Source organism: Antrostomus carolinensis, unplaced genomic scaffold (assembly GCF_000700745.2).
Source record: "Antrostomus carolinensis isolate BGI_N321 unplaced genomic scaffold, ASM70074v2 scaffold21452, whole genome shotgun sequence".
Taxonomy (NCBI): domain Eukaryota; kingdom Metazoa; phylum Chordata; class Aves; order Caprimulgiformes; family Caprimulgidae; genus Antrostomus; species Antrostomus carolinensis.
The window spans coordinates 98,667-115,318 of record NW_010298876.1 but is presented as its reverse complement, the minus strand read 5'-3'; the positions used below and the strand labels follow the sequence as shown (position 1 = coordinate 115,318).

General features: G+C 34.5%; 1 protein-coding gene across 1 annotated transcript in view; it reads left to right on the top strand.

Annotated features, from left to right (window-relative positions):
- The window catches only part of SPATA17 (spermatogenesis associated 17), a gene marked incomplete at its 5' end in the record, with an annotated part of 84,922 nt that overhangs the window by 53,793 nt on the left and 14,477 nt on the right, over positions 1–16,652 (top strand). The window contains 2 exons of the mRNA XM_010162592.1: positions 1,852–2,003; positions 10,485–10,620. Coding sequence (XP_010160894.1) covers positions 1,852–2,003; positions 10,485–10,620 — 288 coding nt within the window. The remainder of the gene's footprint in view (positions 1–1,851; positions 2,004–10,484; positions 10,621–16,652) is intronic.

The following is a 16,652-nucleotide window of genomic DNA, read 5'->3' as shown; positions in this document are numbered from 1 at the left end:
TTCCCCCTTCCTTCCATTAATAGTTGGACTCTATTAATTTCATTTGAACTATGGATTGAGAAAGAGTTAGAACGTCTTAGAAATTAAAAATGGAAAAAAAAACCTTGCTTGGATATCTGATTTGGCCCTTACCCTGATGGAATATGAGTTAATATTTTACAATGAAGAAGAAATACAATATTCTGAAAGATTATTTTCTAAATGCAAACATATTTATCTTGATATTATTTGACAATAGTACATTTATTTCTTCTTTGCTTCATATATCCACTTCATGCAAATATCTTGCAATACAGAGTATGCATTTTTATTGTAAATTTTAATTTTTTTTCAATAACTTGATCATCAGATTATATATTACTAGAACATTCCTTACTAGTTTTAATAACCTGTTCTAATAATTATTATTCTCTCACAGAGGAAAATGCTTTTCATTCTGTTTTTAAGGAGTTATTGTGGTCATATTAAATGAAAGTATTTTTTTTCACAGACTTAGAAAGTAGAATCAAGGAAATATCTGCAAGAAGTGTAAATATTATGCTCACTTGCTTATTAGAACCTTTAAAAAATCTCCAAATCAGCGTGCTGTGCCTTTAAAAAGTAAAGTTCCAATAAAAATCCATTAACTACTTTCAAATATAGCAATCCTCCTGTCCAGCTGTGAAAAGTACTAGATGATACTTATTTGCCATTTGTGTTATTTACGGTCCATGACTTTTATGGTAACTGGTTCCTATTATTGGTTTCTATTAATGTAAAACATAAGTGAACATAAATGAGGCGTGAATCATTTCTTTTTATTAGCCCCACAGTCTTCACTCAGTGCTTGCAGTAACTCCAGCTGTGACTTGTTAGTGATAACCTATTTAAAGAAGGATATCTTTAAGAATAAAGGCTGTGATTGGGATTCTTTGTCTGTTCATAGTTTCAGAAGGTTTCACTAGTTCATTGCAGGATCAACAATGATGAAAATAAAATAAAAATTAATTAGCAACACATCTGTAATCCAGAGCTGCCACTAAAGTGCCCTGAGCGTATTATGGCACTAATTATACTCCAGGTAAGTTCTTACTGGTTAGTGCTAAAGACATGTCACTTTAACAGTGCAGGAAAGGAGTTCCTCCTGCTATTTATCTGTGTTGTTAAATGGTAGATGCTGATATGATCAGTTATTAAGCAATATACTCTGGAAAAAAGATGTATATGTATATAGAGAGAGGCTTGTGAAACAACTATGTGCTTTAATTTTTTATTCTAAGAATAATGAAATTAATGTGGAATTAAACTTATAAAAATGAATTATGCATGTATATTATTGAAATAATTAGTCTGAATTGTATTAGAAGAATTGTATCTTAAATCATGTATTAAGTTCTCTTTCAGGTAGTTTTATAGTTGAATTGCAAAGAGCATGTTCTTGAAAATAAAGCATTATTTATCCTTTGAAAAGGAAAAGACTTAAGCTTTCTGCTTAGACAGAATCTAGATGCAGTTAATAGTTGTGTATCAGATTTTATTTCACCAATATTTTTTCTAAGGAAAAACTAAGTTTTCATAATCAGTTCTAACAAAATATTGTTTTAAAATAATAAATATTTATTTTTAGTTAGATAAATCTGGAGTGCACATTTCTCATTCACTCTTTGGAGCTTTAGAGCATGTTATCAACCTTTGTGTCATCAGTAACTCTCTGTCAAAATGAACTGCTTTAATTATTTTGGAAGAAAACTCTTGCTGCACTTCCCAGACATTCTGTGTCCTCTTTCATCAGTGATGTGTCATGAATAAAAGAAGGACAGAAAAGAACTGTAACCTCACAATAAAACACTTACATTATCCTATGCCTTTCAGGGGCCTTTCCGCGATACTGCTGAAGTATTGCAGCAACGCTACAAGCCTTTGGAACCAACCTTGCGAGTGGCAGCATCAATCAATTCACCACAAGAGAAGGCCAGAGAGGAAATGAAAAGGGAGGAATGGAGAAACCGTATACATGACAATGAGTAAGTTCTTTGTTTTTTCTTATATTGTTATGAAAATGTTTTCTTTATTCCATTGCTTTCAGAAACCTTTCATGCCTGACAAAATGAAATGTCAAACCTGACAGCTTACTAGCAAACATTCTACATACATCTAAATTCTGTGCCCTTAGATTATAAACTGTTCAGGGCAGAGACTCTTATCTTGTAATTGTGTGACATGTGCCATCCATATCTATGAATCTATAGAAGAATGTGTAATAAGTGATGCAACAGATGGGCTTAATGGGAAACAAGAAAACAAATGCAAATTTTGTTTTGCCACACACACCTTGCCAAGGAAAAACACGCTGTTTCAGTCTTTGTATCCAGGGAGCTTACAGACTATGGGAGGAAAAATGGTGTTGCATGCCAATGAGACTTGCTTTCTCTCCCAGTAGACTGCCAAAGCTCACTTGGAAGGGAAGGGAGCGTATGTTGCACATGTTAGAACTTGATGCAAAAACTGTAATCATCTTTAAGCAGTTTGGTTTCCTAAGCCATAACATCTGTAATAGTGTCAGACAGGCCAGTTCTTTTCCATACATTCCCAACTGCATATATAATCCATCTCAAAATATTTAAGGCTTCTATCCCAAAAAAATTAAAGCCATTGCCAAAATATTTCATATTACTTTCTTATCAAGATGGAACTCTTGTTCAATCATAATAAAAGCCTGTTAGGCCATGTGCTCTGGCTTTGTAGTTTACTAGAAAAAAATTGTTTTGTCAACTCTTTCCTTGAATTCATGGCTCTTGGCAGTCCTTTGACACTTTAAAACCAGAATTCAGGACAAAAAGGAATCACTTTTCCTCATGAGCAGCCTGTGATCCACTGATTCATTGGGACATGATGCTTTGCTATCTTTGATCTGTTTCAAGCCTTTCTATCAGCTCTGTGTTGCCATGTGTCAGCTTCAGGACTGGGACTTAAGAATGCCAGAATCAATTGCATTTTCATGTTTTTGGCTTTTATGTTTTTATTGTTGGATCATTTTCCTCACATTTTTCCCGATTTAATATTAACAATAACTTGAAATTGAAATTCTACTAAAAAACATTTTTGAAATAAAAAAATTCTTAGTTGGGCTACTTTTCCACTTCTAGACACTGTTATTTTTTTTATATTTGGTGCCAAAAAGGGGATATAATACTTTTTATTCCTTTCATACCAAAACCATAACTGAGTTAAGTTACAAGTAAAAATGTACTTCAGTTTTCTGTTCCTCTCTGTATTCTTTAATTTATTGTGGTGAGGGAGAAGCAGCTTAACTTCCATATCTTAACTTAAATCTAGGCCATTTAAAAAAAAATAAAAAAAAAAAAATTACAGATTCTGCCCATGAAACTTAGAAAACCCAAACCACTAGGTAATAATTAATGTTCTACTCATTTAAAGTGTTCTTTTTACTGAATAAACATTGACTGATGCATTCCTAGTGAAGGTGGATAATGTCCTTCACTTATAGACATGACTATATTGCCCGGTCTTTATTTGATGAGGTTTACCTCAGACATTACTGTGTCAACTGTTTCAGAATATCAGATCATGTAATAAATATTTCCCTGATTCTCTTCAGTGACTGAATTGTAAAGCTTTGGTCTTGTGCAGTTTAAATTTGGAGCCTCCAACTTTGACAGATATTAATTTATCAGGGGTCTTTATTTACCTTATGGGTAAAGAAGCATTTGGTGCCATCCTTAATGCGCAGGAGCAGTATCCTAACATCAATGATTCTCAGCTTCATCCATGCTAAGTGCATATTGTATTACATGTTTTCAGGTTGTGATTATTCCGTTTGTGCTTCATATTCAACCAACCATGCAAGGGTCACATCTGTAACCTTGAAAAGGTGATGACAGAGTTGCAGGTCATCATCAGGACTAATGCTCAGTAGTAATGCTGCAGCTGCTGTGTGGGATGCTGGTCTCCAGGGAAGAGTGAGCAAAGGGTTACTCAGATTCTACAGTAGTTTTTTCTCGGCAGTGTCTATTATGAATTGACAAATTTCTGTCTTTTTCTATGTAATTGTGTTCTTTGGGACTGTATTTCTTCCTGGTAGTGCTTCCTATGCTGATTATTCTTCTATTTTAGAAAATAAGGAGAGAATGAACAGTGAAGTGTGTGGCATTTCTTGAGAAAGCTTGTGTTTGCATAAAAAGACAAACTGGATCCTTGATCTGTAGATTTCCAGAGTGAGTATTGTGTGATATCTTTTAAGATAGAAAAATTGTCGGTGTATACCTGCAATTTCCAACAACATTCAGAATTCCCACTCACCTCTGATTATCAGGGTTCTTTAAAGTGGTACTATGTTTTCTCTAAGTGTTTCAAGCTCTGAGAAAGCTTTTGCTTCTGATACAATGCTGAAAAAGCTGTGGGAGAGTTTGAGGCAGGCAGTAGTACAAATGAAAACAAGAGAGTTGTGCTTACTTAAAGTAACTTCTGGAATTTCCTATTTTGTAATGAAAGAGCAGGTGGGTAATCTAGCCTAATAAGAATGATTCCTTTTTCTCATGTAATTGAAGTTACTGCCTTATTGTGCTATTTTTCATACAAATGAAGTGATTTCCCCCTCCACTTGGAGAGGAATGACAATTGGACTCCTTCGGGGTGGCCACTTAATAAACAAGTGTCTAGTTTGAGACAGCACCTGCTGGATCCAGTGGATTTAGATCACTAAGCATGAAAAGTTCTTTAATCAGTTGTATGCAGATGCACGCTGGCCTTATTTTCCAGACAACAGAAATGTAAATTATTTTCATTATCTTTTCTGAAATTTGTCTTGTGTAATGTGCCTCATGCTTCAAGGTATACTATTAAACATCTTTATAAAGTCAACCTACATCAGAATAAGTTGCAATGTAGTGACAGAATAGGGATAAAACAGCAGTAGTGTAAGGCTGAGGTTTACTGGTTTATTGTAGACTCCTGGTGTAACATCAGACAAGTCATCTTAGTTTCTGGCTATGTCCGTGCTCAGTGCTGTACTGTAGGTAACCAAGCTTGTCCTGAGCACAATGGCTCGCTTGTGTGCAGCAGAGTGCAATGTTTGCACGCCCTGCCTCTCACATGCTGTGCGAACATTGCAGTACTGAGCTCCTCGTGGGCTTATTCTCAGCAAGATAATGCTTTCATTTAGAACCAGCTTAGGTGCTTCTCTGCTACACAGTGCTGTGCATGAAAAGTACACTTGCAGAGAAGTTAATGATCTAAATAAGCACTATACTTGGAGAGCATCAGTGTTATGAGCTGCCTGGCATTAATTGTAATAAAATTTAAAAAGCAAGTAATTTTGATAAGATTTAAGATTAAAAAAAAACCTTTTCATTTTTACATTTATAAGATCTTTATTTCTGACTTAGCTGCAATGAAAATGGCTACTATATTTTAAGTCATACAAATATAACACATCTGAAACTTCTTTCAAATTGTACTTAGTTTTTCATATGCTTTGCAACTGCAGTAATTAGCATATTTTCCGGGGTGTTATTGTATTATGATAAACAGGGATTATCATATATTTTCAGATAATGTTTTCTTAACAATTCAACTTCTATTTGTAACTCTTCCATTTATTTTAATTACTAGCACAGTGTGCAACATTTATTAATCAGCAGAGTCTTTTTAAGTTAAAATACTAAATTAGCTAACCCCATTAACACAGAATACTCCAAACAAGCAGTAATAGGAGAGGTAGTTACTGTGCAAATCGTATTATACATGCGGGTGCTCTAGGGCACAGTTAAGCATGATTACCCTCTTTTGATCCAGTATTCCTCTGCTTCTTCCAGCTAATTTCCACTGGAAATTTACAAAGTAGTGCCTTCATTTTTCCATCTTAATTTTTCTAATGAAGTTCTGGTACTTTATAACACTGGGGATGCAGATAATAAGTCTGTGTATAATTAAGAAGTTCCAGAATTTGCTGCAGAAGAGATCTCTTTTACTAACTACAAGAACGAGACCATGCTTTTCTTTGCCACTTTACATTGTTGCAGAGAGGGGTTAAACAAAAATGGCCAGAGGATTCTTAGGTTTACTGACATTAGGTTAAAAGTGTTTGATAGTTTATTGAAAAAATATGTATTTAGTATATTACTGTAGACGATATGTGTAATAATGCACCCCAAATAAATTTCTTATGACAAAAATGCTGTGCTAAAGGTAATCTGACTAGATATGTGAAGAAAAATATTCTGTCTTTATTTTTGTAAGTAACACTTTGATTTTAATGTGCATTCATTATGAACTAAATAATGGGTGCCCTGCTGCCGTTGTTTTGCTATGGAAAACAATTGTGCTTCTTCCTTTGTTCACTGAATGAAAAGATAAACACTGTTGGATTTGATGAAGAAATTACTTCAGGTATTACCCAAATTTGAAAGCTCAACATTCATTTCATGTTTAATTTAAAGAAAAAAAAAAAAACAAAAAACCAGCTTTCCGATAGAGAAGCACAGCTTGTTTGGAGCTAATTGTTCATGGTCTTCTTCAAAGTGAGATAAAATTGTTTTATTTTAATTAGATCAAGACAACAAGGGATTGAATTGCTATTGCGTAGAACCATGTTGGATAAAAAAATTAACAACACTATCACACATCTAGAGTTAAGATTTTGTTAGTATTTTGTTAGTATACCTACTGCTGCTTCTATTACAGAATTACAGAATTGCCTCGATTGGAAAAGACCTATAAGATCATCAAGTCCAATTTTTAACCTAACACTGACAAGTCCACTAAACCATTACTGAACCATGTCTCTATTGTCCCGGTTGATCCAATTGGAAAGCCTTCAGCTTTTTCCATCTCCTTTTGCAATACTGAGAGATATTACAATAAAAGAGACAGAATGGAGGGAAGAAATGGTAGGTGAGGAGATACAGGAAGAAAGACCATGAGAAGGTAAAAATGTGGGGAAAAGAAGGATTAGAAAGATCAAATTAATAGTAGCAGGGAGGTGCAGGACAGGATGAGTAAAGGGGCAGAGAAAGCAATTTTGTTTTTTGTTAACAACAAATATCTAGGCTATCTCTAGAAATTTAAATACACACCACCAGCAGCTGTCAGGTCCAGAATTGGCTACTAAGTCAAGGCTTCTAGATCTTTTTACGCTAATTAAGTTCAACATAGGTCCTGGCAATAGTGCAACTGGCCTTTGTTACCAGTGACACTGCCAGCTTTGATCCTCATTCTCCCTCAGGTTCTCTGTGTGTAATACTGCTATTGGTAGAACCTGAGATAGTTTCCCATATTTAGTTCAAGCTCTTTCCTCCCATCTTGAACATATTCTTTGGCATTTCTCATTCAAGATTTCGTGGTGGATGAAATGCAATAGTTTTTCATTTTAAATTTATTTATTTCAGGAAATTCATGTCCCGTTAAATCATCAACTTTTGGAAAGGCTCAGCTTATACTGACTGTGTTTTATGGCATGATATAACGTCAATACAGAATTTACTTCTTCTTTGATCCTGCTACTTCTGTCTGTCATATTTACTGAAAACCCTTAAGAATTTCTGAATTTACACTTAAATCACAAGGAAAAGCTGAAACCTAGGTGTAAGAATCCTGTGAGTGAGCTTTTTGTGGAAAAAAACCTATTGAGATCTAAACTTGTGCAGTTGATAATGGCATTATACCATTGTCTGGATTTAATTTTCATCTCATTCTATCACTCTCTTCTGTCACGTTCATAGCACATACTGTCATTAATTTGGGGAAAAGCTGTGTCAGGTGTATATGTAGAGCTACAGAATACAATACCATCATTGAAGTGTTTTGCAGTGCAATTGCTTTTTTACTGTTATTGGTTGTGGGTGTATAATGACTTTTGTATGACTCCCATTAATTTGGTTACCCTACTTAACAAAAAAAAAAAATGTTTTAATGTTCTTCTAATTACTTATTAACATAGAGTAATGAAAATTCTTACTCACTTTAAACATTGAATTTGCAAGCGTATGATCCTTTTTTGTAGTTAGATTGTTATCGCTCTAAGAATCTTCCCACCTTGCTCTGAGAGCACAACTGTAGACAGAAGGAAAAAAATAAAATTTCTGCTTTAGACTGCTTTATACCATTCTATCCTTTTATATTTTAATGTACCTTCATTTAAATTTTAATATTTTTAAATTGTTCAATGTTCTTCCTCAAAAATTCATATTTTACTTTTTTTTTCTCAGCCGCAGACATACATTCCAGGCTATATGGCACATACTCCAGTTAATGTTCTTAGGGGAGATATGCAGCAGAATGCAGAAGATCACATTTGTGCTAAACTGCATGTAGAACTTACTGTTAGTTGTGTCTTAAAGCATTACAATATATGTATTTTTTTGTTTGGAGTCATGAAAGAACATAGATTATTCTGACTATTCATTTGCTGAAAAGACAAAGATTAACAGATCCACCGTAAAATCAAAACCTCTAGGTAGGAAATTTTATAGGGAAAACTATAATAGTTTACCTTATCTTCTACTTTCCTCAAGTATTTTTTTTTACCATTTTGGGTGTATAAATTTTACAGACATAGTATTTGTATTGAGTTATGAATGCTATGGCTCAACTAAATTCTATGCATATATGGGCAAATCCCTAAACTGCTAGCCTTGTCTTCTCAGCTATCCAGTCCCCTGAGAAAGCCAATTTTCTTTCATGTCTGAGCAAAAGAAAAATGTACTATTAAAATGCAATTCAGAAGTGATAAAAACTGCAAGTGGAGCAGCCGGCTCACAGCACCTTCAATGTATTCTCTGGGACACTGGGGCCACATTAATTTTTGTGTGTGTGTGATGTCCATCCCATGTGCAAATTAGCATTACAAGTACCATAATCTGTCTTACGTGAGAGTGTCCTTTCCCATGAGTATACACATGCTACTATAGCTTTGTATAATTTAAAAGTCTGCTAACTCAGTGTTTTTCTTTTGCTAACTTTACATGACATTTGTTTGTGGTACTTGATAGAATAAATTGATATAGCTAGCAAGATTCTAAAATAGTTTTTTTATGATGTGGAAAGAAAGAAATGTAATTTTAAAAAACCAAACACTCAAACAGTTGCTGGTGGATCAGTTAGTCCAAATAAATAATTTCCTAACCCTGTATCAGCTGAGATAAAAAGAAAGGTATTTGAATCTCTGTCTTTATGAAAAACTTGTTTTACTGTCCTGGATTCTGAAAAGCTTTCAACTAGAAAAGATTTTAATTAAGTACACCTGTTATCATGGCAGTTAAAGGGATGTTTTAAACTTCTGAAACATATATTTTTAATGTTATTATATCATATTTTTTTCCACACTTGTAGAATAAAGAGTACTGTTGCTTTTTCAGAATACCAGTAATGATAAGCTTAATTCACAAGATTTTACTTTTTATTAAGGTGTACTTGTTTGTTCTCATAACTCTCTTGCAAACTGAAATAGATGGAAGTAAGACATCTTTGTAGGATCTTTTGCAGATCCTTTATATATAATATATCCTTCACCTTCCTCCATACAGTTTGCTGTGGAACCTACACAGAAAACCTGTAGCTGTCCATGAGAGTTAGGAACATCTATCTGAAAACATCTTCCATGCCAAAAGCAGGTAGCTGGAGCTCCACTGTTCAGTGGCACTATGTAAACAGCGAGTCCACCATCAGTATGACCAATGGTGAAAGAATCAGGCTCCAAAAGTTTGATAATTAGGATATAATTATAATTTGAGAGTGAAGTACACAAGTTACGATTTCAGAAGAAATAATTTATTTACTTTGTGTTCTGCCAATATGTGAAAGTCACGAGTACTGTTTATATAAGTTTCTATTCTGCTAAATGAGAATATGGTTTATTTAGCTTTGGTTAACAGATATAAAAGGCTGCATACCTAGTTTAAGGTACAGAGAGGATTCTTTCTGGTGCAAATTTGCCTTGGTTTAGGCTTATACTGCTGACATGCTTCAACTGTTTCTGTCCTGGTGGAACAATCAGGTGGAGGTTGTGTTGGGAGCCTACATGACTTGTAAAGTGAATGCAAGTTCTTCAGAAATTATCTTTGCACTTGTGCATGGTGCGTGCCTGCCACTGACAGCCGGCCGAGACTGCACTGCCTGCTAAGAATTGAGGTGTCAATATGCAGATCTCACCAAATTGAACTCTGCTCATTCTCTCTTCACGTCACACCATTTGTTAGTGCAGATACAGCCAAAGTAATAATCTAGTAATGCAAATTACATCTTCATACAGAAAGTCTTCATTTTATTGTGTTGAAAATCTATGTCTCTTTGCTCCAAATTTAATTTAAATGCAACTATAAGAGAAATTGCAATAATCCTCTCAAAATACTGAGGGGGAACATTAAAAGTAGTGGAAAATAGCAGGCATATATGTCTATGTCACCTCCTGTAGTCTTAGCATCATTTACATCAATCGTGTGGCATCTAGAATAGAGCATAACTGATTTTTAAATATTATTTGATTTCAGATTCCTGCCATTTTCTTCATATCACAAAAATGAGAAGTATAGCCCATCAATTCATAGGTCAGGCAAATATGGGCAACAAACTTACGGAATTAAACACTTCCGAGAAGTACAGCCTAAGAAGTGGATAACAGACAAAGTAAGTCACTGAAAAAAATTAAGGAATAGTTTAGTTTTTTAGACTGTTATTATATTAGAACTAAGTGAATTTGGGCCTGAGCCAGAGATTGTGGAATCTAATGAGAATCTTTCTAGCATGTTGCAAAATCACATAGTTAGAGCTCATGTGATGAGATGTCAGTCTTCCTCAACTTTCTGGTAAGTTCAGTTTGAGGAAATTCAATTCTTCTTCCACCTACAAGATGAGGATTTAAAAGCCTGATTAAGTACAGCTTTGGTTATATAAGTTTTGCAAAGTTTTGTTCTTTCTGTATTGCCTTTTCTGATTTAAGAGACATAGCATATTTACTCCTGCATGGTAAGACCTTCAGAAAGTTACGGCAAAACCAGGTTAAAACCAACAAAATATTTTACTGCTTACATTCTTTGGAAAATTCTGAAAATTAGCAAAGAGCTGTTTTTATTTTATGATAGTCTCATTAAATTGCCTGTTTTGTTAAGAGCATCTTGTATATTTCTGGTTTTGTAGTTCTATAAAGAGGTAATTTTCCTCATGTTCTAGCAAGAGTTTGTGTAATGTTTGCATTACTTCTATTTGTATTGGGTATCATAATCACATTAAAATTTCCCAGTACAAGAAAGATAATGGACTTGGTAGAGGGTGCAGCACAGAGTCACAAAGATAGTTAGGGGACTGGAGCATCTTTTGCATAAAGAGAGGCTGAGAGAGCTCTTCAGTCTGGAGAAGGCTCGAGGGAGACCTTACCAAGGTGTATAAACATCTGATAGGAGGGAATGAAGAGAGAGTGCCAGACTCCTCTCAGGCTCAGTAGTGTCCAGTGACAGGACAAGAGGCAATGGACACAAACTGAAATGCATGAAATTCCATCTGAATGCAAGAAAACATTTTTTTTTTTTAATATTTTTTTTACTGTGACAGAGCACTGGCACAGATTGCCCAAAGAGGTTGTGGAGTCTCTGTCCTTGTAGATACTCAAAACATAACGGGATATAGCCCCGAGCAACCTGCTCTAGCTAAGTAGGGGAGTTGGACTAGATGATCTCAAGAGGTGTCTTCCAACCTAAACAATTCTGGGATTTTGTAAGATATCATTACTTATTTACCTAAAAGTAACTTAACCTTTGTAAATATATAACAAGTTCCAAGGAGTCTTAGTTTGAGAAGTAATATTTTTAAAAATAACTCTTTCTCAAAACTTTCAACTTTAAAAATGAACTAAAAGTAAAATTTCACTATTTTAACATATATTAACTAAATCTCATTGCAAATAAAGGCACAAAGATCAACATTTAAATAAAAAGATCTGAATGTGTTTTTCAAAAGCAATACATGGAGGATATGACTGGCTGAAGTCCCACAGCATAAATATGATATACAAAAATGATCTAAAATTCTTATTGGTGGTACTCATCCTGTAAAAGCTCTTCCTTTTCAACTCCTTTGCAGTTCTTGATCAGGGTCAGATGATGATATCAAGCAACCTAAACATATTTATATTATATATCATATGACACATATATAATATTATATAAATTATGGGCTTAGCTGAAACAACTAAACTCACTTTACTTGTAATCTTGGCTAGATTTCAATCTAAATCTCTGGAGGTGAATAGCTATATACATTAACCCAACATGACATACAGCCTTTCAACCCCAATTCTAAATCAATATGAAGCTTCAATTAGGAGCCGCTTACCCAAACAGAGAGATAAGAGGAGAAAAGAGCTATTTATGACCTACCTGCTACTTTAATGGGTCATTATGAGGAAAAAAAAAAAACCAAAACCAAACTCCACCTCCTCACTATATTAATGGAAAATGTCCTGTAGGCAAGTATGAGGTCATACTTTCATAACTGTTAAATTTGAAAGAACTGTCTGTCACTTTCTTATTTCTAAACTGTATTAAAACTTTGTATATATAAGTGCTATGAACAAAATTATCCTGTTTTAATGAATCACCGGGGTAAAGGGCATGTATCCAAATATTACCAAAACCAATTAAATTTTTGCTTAATACTTTGTCTGCTAAGAACATCCCTCCTTTAAGTTTCCCATGAAGTGCTATTTCTGTGGATGCAACTTCTATTACAACCTGAATGGGTGTTAGCCCTGCCGTGATGTATATTCCGCTTCTGACAGCATTATACGAGAGAAATTCCACTTATCATTGCTGGTAAGACAAACTGCTCTGCAAGTTCTTCCAGGGAGTCAGTTCAGTGGTCAGTGGATCAGTGACCCCTCTGAACTTATGATGTATTATTTGATATTAGATAGTATTAGTTGGCTTTTTTTAAGCTACATATAAAAAAGTTTCACTGTGTATGCTCATGAGCATGTCTTAGTTTTATTTTCCTGAGGTTTTCATGTGTTTATAAGTATGCATTTTAATTCAAGTCACAAAAAGATTAGTATGTAAATTACATAATTACTTTAGAAGCAAAATTAACAACAATGAAAAATATTGCCTTATTATATTTCTTCTGGAAAATGAAAGGGTATTAGTGTAGACTTCCTCTAAAAATAATAATTATCATAGATATGTGAGGAAAAGTTAATAGTTCTTCTTTTCATCTAGTTACAATCTGAAAATTTTAATCTCATTCTGTTTACATTTTGAAGTTCCTGAGTTAAGGGAAAACCTATTGTATTCTAATTCTTCATTAAAAATAAAGAAGAAATGGAAATACTTTACCTCTAGTGAATCTGAATCTAGTTAGTTTACCCAGTTGTAAACCACTATAAAAATAAAAATGCTTGCATATTTTAAGTTTAATATTGTATGTCTAAATAACTTGGAATGCCTTTCATAGAATTTATGTGAGAAGTATCAATATAAAGAATTTACCAGTCACTATAAATGTAATCTGCAATGATAGGTTCCAATGTAGCTGGACAGTCAAGGGATCAAGCACACTAACTGTAATCTTTCAGATGTCAAAACACTCACATATGTTTGCATTTACTGAGGCAGAAATGATAGCTTACAGCCTTTAATCGGTATTGGAATTAGTTTGCCTACACATTTTAGAAAACTGACTTTAATGACAGCATTTAATGTTTTCTTATTTGCAAAATTCAGGAAGTGACATTTTAAGATGTTCCTTCCTGATAGATTCTTTCCTCTGATGCCTTATTATAGGTGAATTACAGTACAACTGCATCACTGTTTCGTTATTTGCACGGGCATTTTGGCCCTAAACAGAATTTTATTATCTACAAAGCATAAAAATACCTAGTACTGCAAAGAATTAATTTAGAGAACCTAAGCATATTGCACAGAACATAAAGTTGACCTTTACCGTCTACAGCTTTTGGAATGGAGTGGGATGTGGAACACATCATAGATTTAATGTGGCACAACGGTGTCTGCAGAAACTTGGGTGGGACTGTGACTGCCTGCCCATTGCACCCGATGATTGAATCTGCTGTCACCAGCATCCTGATAATAATGAACATTCAGCTTAACGACCGTGATTATGATTATCATAATTGATGTGCAAGTGCAGTGTGTGGGGATCATTACAACTGAACTGTACAGCAGAGAAACATGCCTTAGTTATGGATAATTTTACTTTTATGCATTGATTGGGATAAAATATGCCTTTCAAGTTCAACAGGCCAGCTTAATATAATTTTAGGAAGATTTCTACATATATGAATTGATGATTACGAGCTTCGTGCAAAACAGTCATTCTATCTGTTTGTTTTGAATTGTTTCATTCCATTAATAATGGGAAATAATTAAATAATTAGACGTTGTCAAGTGGAAATCACTTATAGAATGCTGCCAGCATTAATCAAATATCAAGTTCAAATATTTGATTGTCATGGCCTCGCCTAGTCTAGGAAAAATAGCCCTTGTAATTCACCACCAACACAATTCTATTTTTTGTGGAGCTGTAGAAATTGGGCTGTAGTCAAGACTCTGGCATTTTCACACTGCATTGTGTAGCCATTAGAGCAGGCAATAGTTGCTCCTTATGTAAACTGTATCACTTCTATCCTTGTCACCAGAGGCAGAGAATTACAGACTCAAATTCAGCCACTGTAGATAAAGATACAATCAACAGCTTCAGCTGATTTTGTTGGACAGTGATTGCCTTCAACTGATATTGTATGAAGTTGCAGAAGTATTTAATTAAATCATGACATATCTAACAGACAAACACCAGTGTGTGTATGTGCATTAAGCTGGAGTTTATATGTAATGAATGTTACAATATAAGTATAACACAAAGTAGAATGTAATTGATTTACAGTAGGTATAAATTTGGCTCTTTGTCCAAGAGCTGGCAGAAATTTCCTATCTGGGATAACAGAGATAACAGACAAGGGAAAAAATTCTTGATCTTTGACTTGCTTTCTAACATGATTGTTAGAAGATTGTAAGAATCAAATCTCTGTGAATGACTCAACTACATAGTTCCTCTCATATGACTTCACTAAGTTGGGACTTTCTATGATGAAAAAAGAGAAACCTTTGTGTGTCCAAGGAATTCATCCTATTTTATATAGTCTGCTGCCTCTGAAAGTTCAATAGCCTCTGTGGTTTTCATTGTTGCTTGCATTACGGTCCAAGTGGAATCAAATTATCAGGTAGAGCACTAAGTTCCAGACGTGTGGGAAGAGGTCCACAAGGAGAATGTAACGTGGCCTGAAAATCACAGTAAGTGATTTCTAAGTGCCTTAGAAAGTGAGTATTACTCTTCTACATGGCCATACCCAACTCATTTTCTTCTACATTCTTCTGAGACCACTGTGTCCTCTGGTTCTACAGCAATTTTATCTTTCTATAGAATTACTAAATGGGAAAAATAGGGCGAGACGGGGGGAAGTAATTTGTTATGTTTGAAAATTAGTTTCATTCCTTGTAGGACCAACAACATAAAACAATTGTGTCTGGTAGATGATGTCATTGTGACAGAATTGTCACTATTCATGCTTTCCCACCCCTGATTATACTGAAATTTATTTAAATTTCACCTTAAATCCATTTTTCCTAATCTTGCAGCAACTGGACTTGGGATAAGTATAATGTACTTGTGTAAACTTTTTCTTAGATTGTGACTCTGTGACAATTTTTTAAAGGAATTTGCTTGTTTACTTTTCATTTTAATTAGGAAACGAATATTAATCAATATTAGCCTTAATATAATGAGGCTAATGTACATCTGTACTATCAGCCTCATTACATGTTTTACAACTTTTAAGGCCATATTTACTCGTATGCTTTGTGACAAAAGTTACTAATATGCAATAAGAAGAGCTAGCACATATTTTGAATATCAGATTCTTAGTTCCCCAGTGCAACTGCTATGTGTTTTCCTAGGCAATGCACAGCTGACATAGTAAGGTAGCCAGAAGTGACTCTATTGTAGGGGAATTATTAGATCTGTAAGACTTGTTACTCTACCAGTTTCCTTATGAGCCATGTCAGGGATAATAAGGGTTGTTGCCAAAGTGTGTTGCACTCCAGCAATCCCTGGCCAGTGACATGGCTCCTGTATGATTATTACTGCTGGCATGACTTGAAGGATCTATTCAGATGATCCAAATGGACCCTTAGTTTGAGTTATAAACTAACTGTTTCCAAGATAAGATTACATTCTGTCACTTTTCTTTCTACCCTGAGTCCTGCACCAAACCAAATAATTTAAACCGAAGGATCTAGTCCTACAACAATACATCCCATACTATTAATGGAAAGTCTATCTTTTGTACTCTGTAGCATATATTTTCAGCTCTCAGAACAACCACTGTGTCAGAACACTGCTGTATTTCCCTGCCTCCACATAGGGCAATTCCTACAACAGCATTACTCTTCAGAGCTGTGAGCTCCTTTGAGCTCAAGCATTCGGCTACCTGGTTAGGTAGTACAGAAAAAAGAAGTGTTGCACAATTTAATATTGTAGACTAGCTTAATAAGAAAGTGGTCTTTGAAACTGGGTGACAAAAATGGCTTACAGTAACTTTTGCAAATTCTGAATTTTTTGCTTTTTTTTTTAGTAAATGTCATAATGTACAG